Source organism: Melopsittacus undulatus, chromosome 4, assembly GCF_012275295.1.
Source record: "Melopsittacus undulatus isolate bMelUnd1 chromosome 4, bMelUnd1.mat.Z, whole genome shotgun sequence".
Taxonomy (NCBI): Eukaryota; Metazoa; Chordata; class Aves; order Psittaciformes; family Psittaculidae; genus Melopsittacus; species Melopsittacus undulatus.
In genome coordinates, this window is record NC_047530.1 from 3,509,224 (window position 1) to 3,525,042 (window position 15,819).

At 40.3% G+C, this 15,819-nt stretch overlaps 1 protein-coding gene across 1 annotated transcript in view; it reads left to right on the forward strand.

Annotated features, from left to right (window-relative positions):
* SHANK2 (SH3 and multiple ankyrin repeat domains 2) overlaps nt 1-15,819 on the forward strand; it is a 343,309-nt gene that overhangs the window by 44,730 nt on the left and 282,760 nt on the right. The window contains exons 8-9 of the mRNA XM_005154182.3: nt 622-738; nt 6,364-6,441. Of these exons, the coding sequence (XP_005154239.2) occupies nt 622-738; nt 6,364-6,441 (195 nt within the window). The remainder of the gene's footprint in view (nt 1-621; nt 739-6,363; nt 6,442-15,819) is intronic.

The window sequence follows — 15,819 nt, forward strand, 5'->3', positions numbered from 1 at the left end:
CAACTCACATACTAATCAGGAAAGTTTCTCATTTCAGTAGTCTTGTTCATAGAGGTTAATTTCCCAGTATTCAGGGTCTAACATTGATTTGTATGTCTGACAAAATAATGCTTGAAGATTTTCCTTCATTTGGATCAGTGCCATGTGTATAATGTGTGTCTGTTGATATCACAGAATCAAGATGATTGCTTGAATTTTGGCCACATTTCCCCAAACTCTTCACCCCTTCAAAGCAAGCTTTGGAAATCTCATCATCTTCAGTGCCATCTAGTGGACAACTTTCGAAGCTTCACATAATGAAAACCCATTTTTTGTCTGCTTTGACAGATAGGAATATTAGTGGATCAAAAGTACCAAACTTTGTGTTTTCTTAATCCCTTAAACTGCCAGTCCTCAAAACCTCAGATGCTTAAACTTGTGCACAGACTTGCTGGACCTGAAGAGAACACATTGGTGTTTAGGAGCAGGTACGCCTATCTGGGTGTTAATCCTCCCATTTAGTTCAGTGGTGCTTCTAAAAGTTAGACCCTAAGTAAAATAGCATCTTTTCTGCTAGAAGTCTTTACCTGGAGTGCTTGCCTAGATTGCAGAGTGACCAAAATACTGGTGTATCTCTTTCAGGCTTGCCGATACGGACACGTCCAACATCTGGAGCACCTCCTCTTCTACGGTGCTGATATGTGTGCACAGAACGCCTCAGGAAACACAGCGCTGCACATCTGTGCCCTGTACAACCAGGTGAGCTGGTTCATGCTTCCTTTGCCAGTGCTACAGACTCCTGCCATCCTCTTTCAGGTACACAAAGGTCCCTGGCAGAAGCTGAGGGGTTCCCTCTGCCTGGTTAAGTGAGAGGATGTCTTGCTTCAGGGGAAGGGGAGTCCAGTCCCATGGAGATGTGAAACCAGTGCTGTGAGAGAATGACATGTAGCCAGGAGGAAAACCAGGTGTAATTGAGATATTAAATCTATTCAGCCTTTAAAATTTGTTTGTTCAGCCTTGAGACAAGAAGGCTCAGGGGAGACCTTATTGATGTGTTCTGATGCTTAAAGGGTGGCTGCAAACACCATGGAGATTTCCTTTTTACAAGGAGTCCCATGGAGAAGGTGAGGGCTGATGGGCACAAATTACTCACAGGGAGATTGTGAATGGACACAAGGGAGAAATTCTTCACAGTGGGTATGATCAGCCACTGGAATAGTCTCCTCAGGGAAGTGGTGGATTCTGGTGTGTTGGACAGGTTGCTGGGCTATCTAAACTAGGGCATGCTTTGACAAGAAAGGTTGGACCAGCCGATCCTTGAGGTCCCTTCTAGTGTGGGGATTCTGTGATTCTAAATCTTTCATATCCACCCACATAAACAGAGGGTGGTTTAGTTTTCTGTTGAAGAAGTTTACTGGTTTGATGTTAGGTTTTCCTGAGATGTAGTTTCCTTGCTTTTAATGCATTTGAGAGAAGTTTTCCATTATTAATGATCTGTAGAGGCAAGTTACACTGAAGAACAACATAGCTCATTATTTTTCATTTGCTTTATTTAATATACAATGTGACATAGTGTTACAGGTTTACAGGTTTTAAACAGTGGTGTTAGAAATTAGAAAGAACATAATTAAACCCTACCTTTTAGTGTGTTATTCACTGATTACAAATAAGGCTACTCATTGTAGGTAGCGAGTGTATACATATTGATTAGAAAATATAACGTCATGTTCTACCAGCTTTTTCTGTCATATCTAAATATTTGTTTCCTACTCAGAGTTTATTGCTGTTTTGCTAGAGGTTAAATTAGAATGAAATAAGAAATACTTGGAAAATAGTGGGAAAATGTCTCTATAGATGACACAGGAGATAATGGATTCTCTGCTGTTTACAACTTGTGTAGCCGTTTACAGATGGTAGAACCATTTGATTTGATGGCATTTCGTACTTTCTTCGTGTGGAAGAGATAGAGAGGGAATAAGTTTTACAGCTTTGTTAAAACACAGCAAATATAATGTTACATTGAATTAGGAAAACACAAGTCATGAGATGTGACTGAAACATCTGTTACAGCATCTGCTTCTTCATTAATCACCATCTTAGTTCTTGTCAAAAGCCTTGTCAAGACAGATTCCTCAATTAGGTCTAAAATACCCTCAACATTTTAATAAATAGAATTTTGAGAATAATTTGATATTTTTCAAGACTGCTGACTTGCTATGTGTCAGAATTGCTATCAGTTCATAGAATCCAATTGTACAAATCTCATTCATGCTGATTACTCAGAGTGCACAGCACTGCAGGGGAGCAGTGCCACTATAGAGCTGCTTGCTCACTGGCTATACCACTTCTGTTGAAAAAGAAATAAATTAAAAATACTCACTTCAACCTCATTTACTTTTGCAGAGGCAGAATTGGGAAGCCCAGACCATAAATACACATAAAAATGTAAAGCCTTGAATTTGCCTCTTGTTTACTGCAGTGCTTTCATGGCTGTAGTTGTTTAAAAGATCACACACTTGTAGCTTAGTGCATATGATACATACAGTATGATTTATCTTTCATGTATGAAGGTATTTTTCATGTAGAGGTGCATTTACTTCCTGACCTCAGTAGAAAAAGGATTCTGTAGAAGACTTGGAGACTCTCATTGAAATGGCATCTACAAATATGCAAAGAGTTTCATAGTCATTAAGTTTGACTTTGTGACTGGGAGTTTAACATCTCATGACTAAACTGCTAGGCTTCTTTTTTCCTTAATCATAGAATAGTTAAGAGTTGGGAAGGACCCTAAGATCATCTAGTTCCAGTCCCCCTACCATGGGCAGAGAGATGTGTCACCCAAGGCTCTGTCCAACCTGGCCTTGAACACTGCCAGGGGGCTGTGAACCATAACTGTGCTGACCTTTTCCAGTGCCCCTTCTATTGAAATCTGCTGTTAGCTGTTGTGAAAGGAATGGTGTTGGCCTTTTCTGGATGGAGAGGATGAGAGCAGTATCCTTTTTACCTCTTGACTCCTGTAGAGGGAGGCATTACCCACTGGATTTTCCCTTCCAGCCTTCCATGTGGAATTTTCTGACGCTGTTTTCTGTTTTCAAGTGTCAGCTAGATGCTGATCTGAATAAACTCTTGTGTTTTTAACTTATTTCATAGCCCTTCAGTCACTCAGCAGAATCTACACAGATCATATGTCTCTATGTTTTGCAAGTTAAAAAGCCTGGGATAAAGTGTAACTTTCTTCAGTCTGTGAATTGGATTCTGTATGAAAACTTGTAGTATTAAATCAGGTAATTAGATCTCAGACAAGAAATTGAATCTCATCTGCTGACAAGCCCACACTGAAGTCTAAAAAGCTATTGCATATTCAGTTTATGTATGATATAATGAATGAACAATACTAAGCTCTCAATAGAGCTGAAGTTATTAGGTTGTCAGAGCTAAAAGTGGTGCAAACAGGAGTTATAGCATTCGTAGGCAGCACCTTGATGACAGAGAGCTCTGAAACGTGGAATTTCCATTGAATTAACAAAGGAAAAGTAATCAAAATTGTGCCTGGTGGTGAGTTTTTTCCTTGTTCTCCCTGATTTATTCGCCTTAATACTGGAAGGATGGGGAGGAGGCAAAAGGGAGAGAGCTGAGAATGCTTCTGTTTTAAAATAATAAATAAGCAAATGCAGTGTTTAATCCAAACAAGTTTTCTTGAAAATCCTTATGTTGAACAACTCTGATCACTTCTGTCAAACTTCTGCTTATCAAAACCATTGAATAAATAAACCTCTTTGTATTTTGTTACACTGCAGACAGCTTAAAGTTTGTAAATGGGTAATTCTTTTGGTTTTGTAGTGTTGAGTGATTTATCCTGATAAGCAAATGAGTCAGTAAGTGCAGTATGTTTTTTAACATCAGGATTTCTGTTTTCAACTTCTTGATCAGAATTGAGCCTTTTAATGCTGAGGGGCTTTACTAACATTTCCAGTGTGTTTACTAAGCAGTACCTGCAGGAATGGTGGAATAGTTGTTATTATGGGAATATAATAGTGTGCAAACCCAGAATCATTTAGGACTCAGTCAAAAAGCAATTTGTGGAAAAGTAACTCTGAAAATAACTTTACTTTTTTAACCTGGAGGTCTTCCTCTAGATTGCAGCACATTGACTCCTTTTGATACAGAAAACAGGAAAATAAGAGAAACATTTTGACATTGGACACATTGTTCTTGGCCATAGAATCATAAGTGGTTTGGGTTGGAAAGTACCTTAAGATCATCCACTTCCAACCCCTGTCATGGGCAGGGGAACCTCATGCTAGACCATGTTGCCCAAGGTTCTGTCCAGCCTGGCCTTGAACACTGCCAGGGATGGAGCATTCACAGCTTTCCTGGGCAACCCATTCCAGTGCCTCAGCACCCTCACAGTAAAGAACTTCTTCCTTATATCCAGTCTAAACTTCCCTTGTTTAAGTTTGAATCTGTTACCCCTTGTCCTATGACTACAGTCCCTAATGAAGAGTCCCTCCCCAGCATCCTTATAGGCCCCCTTCAGGTACTGGAAGGCTGCTATGAGGTCTCCACGCAGCCTTCTCTTCTCCAGGCTGAACAGCCCCAACTTTCTCAGCCTGTCTTCATACAGGAGGTGCTCCAGTCCCTGATCATCCTTGTGGATTTCTCTGGACTTGTTCCAACAGCTCCATGTCCTTCTAATGTTGAGGACATCAGAACTGCACGTCTTCCTATGTGCAGAGATACTGAGAACACACCTAATGTGCAGATTTAAAACGCAAGCCAATAAGTCTATTCTAATTATATTTTATTAAAGTTACTATTTATGGGATGATTGTTTAATATAGCAACTTGAGATAATGATCTGTTCTGTGGTTTCAGTCTGTGGTGCAGGATAGGGTGTGTGGGAACAGAAGAGTGGGATAGCCTCTTCCCCAGATATATTTATGACAACCCTCTGATGGAGGAGACTAAGTGGGATCAAGAATCCAGTGTGATAAATTAGAAAACATAATGAAGAAAACGATTTTCAGCCCTAATTTCTTTGCATTCACAACTCAGAACCCAGTAAATAAGCTTCATTTCTGTCACTAAAATGGCTGAACTGTGTGATTGTTTTCCCTGGCAGCAAATTTTCTGTTAAAAATGAAAGGTAACACATTGAAATACTGGATTAAGTAAAACTCCATAACACAACGTGACAAGAAATCTGCAAAGCACAACAGAAGTAACAAATATTTCTGATACAGAAACAAAAACATTTCGAAATATGAACTGCTTTGCATAAGGTCCTATGATGAGCATTAAAGATGACAAGTAGGAAATACAGTCTTTATATGGATCATCAGGAATTCCAGTATTCCCAGAACCATGCCAGAACCATGGAGGAGTTCTAGCAGATTATGACCAGTTGTATTTTACAGCAGTGTGGAATCAAAACTTCAGTGATTTGCTGTCTTGGTCCAAAAAAGTTGCTTTTAAGGCATTTTGTTTCCAGATTTCTCAGTTCAGAGGGTTTGAAGCCTACTTTTCTCTTGTAGAATGGCTGTGTTGTGTTTACACTGTAACTATTACTATTTTTCAGGGGAAAAGAGAGGGTAAGACTGGTCAGTGTGGGGTGTATAGCCAGCATGCATAATTGCAGGTATATAAAAAGACATACAAAACCTTAAATGTTTTAAATTAAAGATATGGTGGAAATAAACCGCAAAATAAGCTCATGCAAGTGATAAAGCTGCTTTGTTTCATTTTTAGCAATAGTGGAGGATACAGTTCATCCCAGGTGCTGTTTGCTGCACTGTGAACTGTACTGTTTTCCCTACAAAATAAGCAAAGACCATATAAGAGTCAAGCTGCATTTTGAACCAACATATTTCCTGCAAAATCTGATTTGTCAGGTATGGAATTTCCACAGGACAGCTTCTTAAACATTTAGTAAGATCTTTACCTCTCTCATTCCTCTATATGGACCCACTGTAGGAGGGGATCTGGTTCGAGATCATCTTAAAAATGTGAATGCTCCATATCTGTCAGTGTTCAAGGCCAGATTGGACAGAGCCTTGTGTGGCATGCTTTAGTGTGAGGTATCCCTGCCCATGACAGGGGGGTTGGAAGTGAATGATCTTAAGGTCCTTTCCAATCCTAACTATTCTATGATTCTATGGTTCTGTGTTTTCACACTCACATATTGTTTCTACTCTAACACACTGCAAAACACCTAAAGCCTTGTCAGATTTAAACTAGTATTTTAACAACTTAAGTTCTTAGATTATTAATTTTGCTTCTTACCTAGGAAAACATATACCAAACAGCAACACATCTCGTAGCCATAGTGCCACTTCAGTAACCTAAAGACTGTTACTAACAAGTCTACTCTTCTACTGTTTCCAGGAGAGCTGTGCAAGAGTGCTGCTGTTCCGAGGAGCTGACAAGGAGATTAAGAACTACAACAGCCAGTCTCCATTTCAGGTACAAAAAGAAACACCCCTTCCCTCTGCCACTCAGAAATATTTGGAGGAAAGTCTCACATGAAGTTGGTTTTGTGGAGAAGTTACACTGCACAAGGCTAAAAACAGCTGTAGAGTAAGATAACTATCGGTGTGTGAAAACTGTGGCTTTTGATTAATGCTGTAAGTGAAGATGGTATTGAAATAACTAAGAATGAAAGAAAACCACATTCCCTTAGCTGGTCTGGTGACATTGTCAATGAGTTTGAGAATTATATGAGCTGCTGATGACAAAACATGAAGTCATTGGTGTGCTGCGATCCGATGCTTTGTGATTATCTCCAGTCCCATGTAAGAGACATCCAAGAGGCCATGTAGGAGAGATCCAAGGAGTGACCAGGCAGCTCAGCTTTGCTTGGCCCTAGTTGACCTAGCCAGAAAGAAGGTCTTTCTTCCTTGGATGTGAGGCCAGAGAGCTAGGTTAAGTTTCAGGATTGGTTTGCTATAATGCACTGTCAGTGGTAAAAGTTGAAGCTGTCATTTCCATCTCCAAAAGAAAATAAGTGTTTCTTCAGATTAGTCAAAAGTTCCTATATGATTTTTCACTATTTTCTTAAAGTATTTTTCTGAAAGCTCTATTAAAATCCAAAGGGAAGAAAATTGTTTGTCCAAAGGGTTGTCAGGTATGGCTGACAACTTTAAGCTCTTATTTTGAAGCAGTCTTAATTAGCCTGGATTTTGAAGGAACATTCATAATGCAAACTGACATGTGAGAAGTAAGGATGAAAGCTGCAATGTTGTAAGAAAAAGGAACAGAAAGAATTCTTTTCAAGTTATGGAAACAGGTGTTTCTGGAAGAAGGATGGCACAATGCCACTGAAAGGTACTGGCCTAGTGTGAAATGTGTGGGGCTGTTTCCCAAAATCAAGTAGTCTTTCAATCAAAAGAAATTCTGCTTTACCTTTGCTTGTTGTATCTTTCCCATTACATCCTCAGCCTACTTTGCATAATGCTTGCGTAGAATTCAAGGAGGGTTTTGCTCTTTTTTCATGCTTTGACAAGTGAAATAGTTGAAATACTATGTCCATGTGGGATTCTGAGTTGCCTCCTCAAAAGTTACGTGTAGAAAAAGCTCTGAGTTTCAGGCTTTTAAAACTTAGCCAAATAATTCTATATCAATTTAACCATCTCCATATTTTGAATGTTTTCTGGGTGTAAGTTGTGTATCTCAAGCCTGCAAATCTCAGCCAGTTCATTGTTTACTTCTGGGACCATTTTCCCAAGACTGGGAAAATGGTGCATTAACAGTTTAATTTCAGGCACCATATTTGAACTGCTGATACTTTGCCATCAGCACAAGAGTGCATAATACTTATCACTGCACCTTAGAAGTATGGTGTGGTTAAGAAATGGACTAAGAGGAAACCTTGCTTGTTAGAGGGGTAGGTTCTGGTGTCATCTCTTTGCTCCTATTAATTTATGTCTTTGAGATTAATTTTTCTTTCTGTTCTAGTATTTTATGTGGGGGAAGGTAAATGGCAGGTTGAGTAGTTTGCATTTGTCTTCCTCTTTGTATTGACTCATCTTCCTCTGAGAACACAAAAATACAGGGGGGAAAAGGCAGAGAAGAAAACATTTTAAAGGCTAGAGGTGATGGTTGTAAGGCTTCAAGACATGAAGGATGAGTAACCAAAGCCAAATAAAACTAAGGGAGCACAGGAGACAGATGGAATAATTTTAGGAGAAGGATATAGCTGTGGAAGTGCATTTAGTGACCAGTGAGCTATCTCATGGCCCTATGGAATAAAATCCTTTCTGTTACCATTTATTATATGTTACTAAATAATACTATATTATACAATATTATTGTATATTTTATATGTTATTATATATTATATGATCATCCCACTGTGCTGGGCATTGGTGAGGCTGTACCTTGAATCCTGTGTTGAGCTCTGGGCCTCTCACTACAAGAGAGACATTGAGGAGCTGGAGGAGGGCCAGAGAAGGGCAGTGGAGCTGGTGCAGGGCCTGGAGCACAAGTGTGGTGGGGAATGGCTGAGGGACCTGAGGGGTTCAGTCTAGAGAAGAGAAGGCTCAGGGGGGACCTGAGCGCTCCCTACAAGTGCCTAAAGGGAGGATGGAGCCAGGAGGGTTTGGGCTCTGCTCCCAAGGAACAAGGGATGGGACAAGAGGAAAAGGCCTCAAGCTGCACCAGGGCAGGTTTAGATGGAGCTGAGGAACAATTCCTGCCCCAGAGGGTGCTCAGGCATTGGAACAGGCTTCCCAGGGTAGTGCTGGTGGAGTCATTGTCCCTGGCAGTGTTCACACACCATAGGACCTCAGTGCCATGTGTTAGTGGTGGCCTTGGCAGTGCTGGGGTAATGGTTGGAATTGATGATCTTAAAGGTCTTTTCCAACCTGATTGATTCTATGATTCTGTGTTACACTTCTGGTGGCTGGGCTTTTGACTTTCCCTGGCATGGGCTGGCTCTTAGTTTGGCTTTGTTTTATTCTTTCTAAATCTGCATACTTAAAAAAAGGAAATTACTTTCCATCTTTTTACTTCATGTTGTCTTACTTTAAGAGGCAGGGAATGTTACGAAAAGTTCTAGTTTCTATGGCTGGAGTGACTAGAGAAAACCCTAATGCCAGCACTGCAATAAAGTAGCATTAGAATTAATTCCTGGCCATCTGTTGCTGACCCAGTCGATCAAACACCACAAGTGGAGCTGTTATAAAATTATGCAGAATCCCCTTGAGTTAATAGGATTTAGCATACTAAAAATGTTTACTCATGTAATCAGTAGCAAGGAACATCGAAGCATCTCAGATGTACATAATGAGATTGGTTGTAGCTGCAGCATCTATTCCTTTGGGTAACCTCCATTATGTTCCTTTCTCAGAACTCTAAAAGGGTGATTCTTTTGAATTGCTGCTGAGAAAACTGATGATATGAAAACTGTGCTGTTCTGTAAAACAAAAGCACCCAGACATGGAGAAATTTGTGTGTTGCTTTCAAGGCCTGCCAAAGCTTTATTTATTTGGATGAAAATGAGCAGCCTGAGTTTGTATCTCACATTAGCTTCAATGAACGTAGTGTAATTTTACCACCAGAGAGGATGTGCCCTGTGTTAACTTCTTACCAAATCACAGTGCTTATTAAAACAAGCATGGATTTATTGGATCATATGGAAGGAAAACTAATCTAGGCTGAACTTTGTTGCCGTCTCATTCAGGTGTACTACACTGTGTGAACGTCCCTGCCTGGGATCTTTTCAGTGTCTAGCAGAGTTAGTGTTGGAATGGTCTAGCCAGGTGTTGAGGCCATGAAAAAGCTTGTCTGTATTTCCGAGTGAAGCACTTATGCATGTATTAGCTACCTTTAAAGGAATGTGTTTCGTTCTGACTGGTTACTGGGGTCCATTAAGTTAGTAATCAGTGTTGGGCACGGTTGATGTCACCCGTAGCTGAAAATCTGTCTGCGACTGTCAACTGTGATAGACTGTGCTGATAGACTGTACCCTGCAATCACAGGGTATAGGTCATCAGGAATTTCACAGAATCATAGAATCACAGAATGGTTTGGACTGGAAGTGATCTTAAAGCTCATCTAGTTCCAAATCCTGCCATGGGCAGGGATACCTTCCACTAGACCAGGTTTGCTCAAGTTGGCCAACCTGGCCTTGAACACTGCCAAGGATGGAGCATTTCTCTATATGTCTTTTTGTGGGGTTTCCCCCCCAGTTAGTAGGTATTAATGCTTGTGTGGATGTGGGGTCAATCGCCTCCCTCTGTCCTCCCTATGGATGTTTCAGGTGGATTGGGGCAATTCCTGCATTGCTGTGACCAAGTGAGGAAATTGTGTATACTGTGTGTTTTAGTTAAAGGATGACCAGCAATTACAGGTAAAATGAAACATGTGCCACAGCATTATATTCTATGTCCAGCTCTGTTTATCCATCATTCTCTTATCCATTGCATCCTGGCTGGGTAACGTATCTTACATGCTAATTATTCTGTACTAACAGACGGAAAAAAACCCATTGGCATTACAGATCTGTAAGTGCTACCTAATAATAAACTTATCTACATGGGGCTTGGCCATTTTTCCTTTGAAGTGACTAAAATGGAAGCAGGGATATGCTTTCCTTCATAGGAGTGAAGTTGGATGTGCCCTCAACCATGCCTGCTGTGAGTCCTGCTTTTGCCTCCACAGCAGTTCATTTATACCTTACGATAGAACTTGCCAAAACATGATGTTTGCTGCCAACACACAGTATATGATTTACAGTTCTCATACACTGGCTTACAAATGCTGAAATGTAACTTCTGTTCCAGCTATAGGTTAACTTTAAAGTTTCCAGTTGGTTAGGGGTTTTTTTTTGCCTTTATAGTTTCTGTTTTATTAGTAAACCACAAAATACCTTTCAGAAAAATAGGATATCTGTGGTATCCTATCAACATCCATAGTTTTCCACTCATTACATGTGCTCCTAGAGTAAAATAATTTCTTGCTTCTCCAGCAAATAATAATCTAGTAGCTTGGAAATCTCAGTTTTGCAGTGTTTACAAGCTGTTGTTATTCTGTTGTGTAAGTTAAAATGAACCTTGTTTATCATGTTTTTCCTTTTTCTTTTAGTAGCAGAAGCTCTATGAGTAATTCATGTGATTTCATATGGACTATACAGTGCTTTCAAGCTTAGAGCTCATAGCGCTGATAATTTGTCAGTGTTTTTAAAGCACATGTGTTCAAATATACAGAAGAATGATTTCAAGGTGGCATTTAGTGACACCTTTTAATGGCAGAGTTGTACGTGAGAATGATTTCTCTTAGGTGTACCTTAGTATTGATCATTGTCGCTCCAGACCAGTGTGGGCTCTCGTGCTCATGTTACATAGATGGCAGGAGGAGCATCAGTCTACAAGCTTCACTGCAGGTAGAACTGTTCCTTTCAGTGTGTTGGCTGTACAGCTATTTTCAACTGCTCATATTTTTGCCAGGTTTGAGTCATTTGAAATGAATTTTTTCCATGCCTGGTATCAGGCAGCATTGTTCAGAAAAACAAAATGATTCAGCTGTTTCGGTGGATGGGTGAGGGAAAACATGTGTTGTTTTGCTCATACTGAGAAACTCTGTTGACCCACCTCTCCCTGTCCCATCTCCCCTGTTGTGTTATGCTGTTTTGATCTGTTTTCTTTAATTGCCCTGCATGCTGTTGCTGATCTTCATGTTAATATTATGGCTGTGTAAACTGGTTTGCAGCCTGATTCAAACAGAGGAGCTCCAAAGCCAGAGTGCATGTTTGGGTGCTAAGCTGGCTGGGGGGAATAGAGTCAGGTACAACTGGACATGGGGAAGTGAGTGTTAAGCTTGGAGGTGGGTGAGACATCATGAGACTGGCTGGGATCCTGAAAGAGCTGGAAGAGTGAATGGAGCAAGACCATTGGTTCGGGGTTTGAACTAGATGGTCTTTAAGGTCCCTTCCAACCCAAACCATTCTGTGGTTCTAAGATGGATTAGAGTTTTGGGGACATTTTTAATCGCAAAAGACAAAGACAATGAGATTAGATGGAAAATGGGGAACTAACTGTAGGAGAAGGGAGGCTTGATTGAGCGGTGATGCTGGGGAGGAAGCCTCAGACTGGGGAGATGAAGTTGGGTGGCCAGGGATGATGGGGCTTTCACAAGGTGGACATGCACACAGTGCTCCCAGCCCTGCTAGTGGGCTGAAAAATCAATTTTATTATCCAGAATATGACTAGAATGGCTTCTAAAACCCCAATTTTGATTTAGGTTATTGTAATTCTTAATTTCTATCTTTTTTGATGAAATTTACAGGCAAAGACAAGAAGTTATTCTCAGGTATTGTTTTTGCCTCTGACTTTCGAAAGGGTGAAATTTGGATTTTAAAACTAAAAATCTCTGGGTGGTGCCACAAATACTTAGCAAATATAAATACTGTTTTCTCTCCTGGTGTTAAAATGTGTAACTGTCAATGGAGCAGGTGAATTACACAAGAACACATACTTATTTTCATCCTAATTCCTTTCCTGGAGCACCAGGGTGAAGAATGCATCATTGAATATTGAGTATTACTGGCAAAAAATACAGCTCTCTTCTCATGCTGCATTCTGCCTTTAGTCAGACTTTCAGCTTTTGTCCTGATTTGAGTCAAATAATGGAATTTATTCATACTTGCTTTGGTGGTTTTATTTCTTGCGTGTTGATCAGTTACATTGTGGTTTGTAGTACAGTAATAATAGGTAAAGGACAATCTGCCATGGAAGTGTATGGTCTAATTCACACTTAGTCATTTGTCGTATTTAGATGCTGATAGGAAAAGATTTAAGATTTTAATTATATAAAACCTTCCAAAGTACTAGAATAAATCTAATAATAAATCCTGCAGAATGGCTTTTGAAGACTTGGGCACAGAGGTTTTAGTAACAATTGCATTTACCATTTTCAAATCTACACAAGTGGCCATCCCAGAACAAACTATGGATTTTGCCTTTAAAAATAAGGAACTATGAATGTTTATATGCAGGACTACTCAACATACATTTGTCTTACAACAACATAATTAAAATAAACTAAAAAGGAAGAGTCTTATGGTGATATATCCAGGTGCAAACAAGGATTAGTTGTGATATGTTTTCTCATCACTTACCTTGGAGTGCTATTTATACAGAGGAACACATGTTCTCCTTTGAGAAGCAGGCGTATTTATGCTTTTGTGATGCTGATACGGTATCTGTCAGGGTATTAAGGGAAATGTTGGCAAATAAACATATTCCTGAGAATAGTAGGGATACAGGATGTTGTTCCAAGTAATGCTTCCAATGTGCAAAAAGTGCCTCATAGCAAGTTCGAGGTGACCTCAAGTGTCAGCAGGTTTCCTGCTGTTGTCAGGTTTGAAGTATTGACAAACCATGAGGCAGATGCTTTCCTGACTGGCACATGAAGTGCAATATCCAAGGGCCACTATTTGGTTCATGATCTATCTGGTGACAGGAAGATAAAGCTGAAGTAATATTCCTGCTGAAAACATGAAACAGCAAAGATGCTTCTCCCTCAACTGCTTCTGAAGATACTACAGCTAATTTTGAAGCTAGACCTCAGCCCACAGGGCTTTCATTAATACTCTCGCTTGGCTTAATAAGGGCTGGGTATGACAAGAGAACAGGAGCAGAAAAATACATATGGATAGAGAATGGGTTTGAAATCCAATCACCTTGACACAGAGGTGGTTTGCATAATGCTGGCTGATCACTCCTCACCTTCGTTGTAACCCCTGTCGTTTTTCAGAAGAGAAGACAAATGGAAGTGATACAGGGAAACAGAAAGAAATGAGATGATCTGATTGTCTTTTATTGAGAAAGGCAAAATATTGCCACGCTTGGAGAGGCTAAAAATACTTACTGCAGAATGTGTCTCTTAAAAAAAGCTGTTGTTGCTGCACAGTTGTTCTGTGACTGTAAACTTATGGAGGAGTCTCCATGAGACCATCTCTTGTATTGAGCTTTGTGAAAATGATCCCAGACCTTTTTTCCCCACCTCTTTGTGCTTTCTCTCCCCACCCAGGTAGGGGTGTCCTGCTGAAATGGCTCAGGTGTTCCCACACGCAGCAGGATTTCCCTGTGAAAATCAGTGTTTCTGAGGTAGCTAGGAGCCAGTTTGTTTTCCACCAGCTTCCAAAAGCTTGGAAGCAAGTGAAGCTAGGTTGTAACATGGTGACATGGTTTAGTGTGAGGTGTTCCTGCCCATGGCAGGGGGGTTGGAACTGGATGATCTTAAGGTCCTTTCCAACCCCTAACTATTCTATGATTCTATAAAAGGAGATGAATTCAGCAAATGGAATTGTAAAGCTCACTACCAGTTGTTGCTTCAAAGAAAGAAAGGCTTATGTATGATGCAGACACAATTAGTTGTCATGGGTGAAGTTGCAAGAGGCAATGGAGACTTGTATGATCTTAATTATATTAACTATTAATATATATGTATATAAAACTGGGGGGTTTTTTGTGATATTAATGCCATTTAGTTTATATAATGTGTTACCTTATTACATTTTGTATGCTGCTGTTTTGTGTATGTAATTGCTTTAGTGTCACTGATTGAATTAATCAATACTTAGTGAACCAAAAACAGCAGGGGAATTGAAATCCACCTTTTGTGCTGAGGCTGTTTCTACCATGATGCCTGGGATGCCCTGTGGTGTCCTGCTGTTCTCTGGTCGTCCTCTGTCCACTTGTATCTAAAGGGATTGTCACAACTTCAGACTAGGTATAAGGAGGAACTTTTTTATGGTGAGGGTGGTGAAACATTGGAGCAGGTTGCCCAGAGAGGTGATAGGTGCCCCATCTCTGGACTCATTCAAGACCAGGTTGAACTGGCTTCTGAACAACTTGGTTTAGTGGGAGATGTCCCTGCTCTTTGCAGGGGCATCTTGCTCTTTCCAACCCAAACCCTTCTGTGGTTCTATGAGCTTAACAGTTACATTTCTGGGAAACAGTGATGTTTTTGTGTCCACACAGTGCTGAGCCCAACCTGTGAGTGGGATTAGTGGACACTCACACCTGCAGGTATGGATTAATGATCACAGTAGGGTGATGTGGCTCTTGCTTCTGCACATCTATACAGGCTATTCAGTGTTAATTTCTGGTGATACCTGAGTGAGTACTTGTTGCTTATAAAAATGGAGTTTTTGTCTCTAGGACAGACTTAACATCATCTTGTGTTGACATTTGGGGCGAACATTCATGATAAGCAGTTGGCATATACTGCCATCCGCTGTCTGTCTTAATGACAACATGTTACTGGTATTGACTTCTGTCAGACTCCTGTTTCCAAAGGTTTTATTATAGTTAACCCATGGAATTTGGAGTGAATCCACCAAATGTGTTGGGTAAAATAATCATAGTATTCTATTAACTCAATGCTTTTTTACCCTAAGGGCTTTCAGAAAGCATTTTCAGCCATTCTGATTAGCAGCTTAAGCAACACTGTATTATTAAGTGTTTGCAGAATTGAATCCCATAAACAGGTTTCACTGTGAAATAGTGGGCAGGATCCTACTGCCTGCTGTGAGTAGGAAGACATTTTGCTGTAAGTGTTTGAGGAAGAGGCTGCTCTTGTAGCACATTTTGGTTTTTCCATGAGGTGAAAGGTTTTACCCTAGAGCAGCACAGACCTCTAGACACTTGAGCTGAGTTTTCTGGATAGCCTGACATGTGCTGTAATGTCAAAGAAAGCAAAACCTAGCAGGTAGCACACACTTTCTAAAGGAGTTCAGCTGAAGAAGGCTGCATTTCATGGTGTTTTCATTTAGCAGGTTATGGGGGGTGGTGGTGAAGAGAAAATTAAGTCAATTTTATTACTGGCTATGCCTTAGCT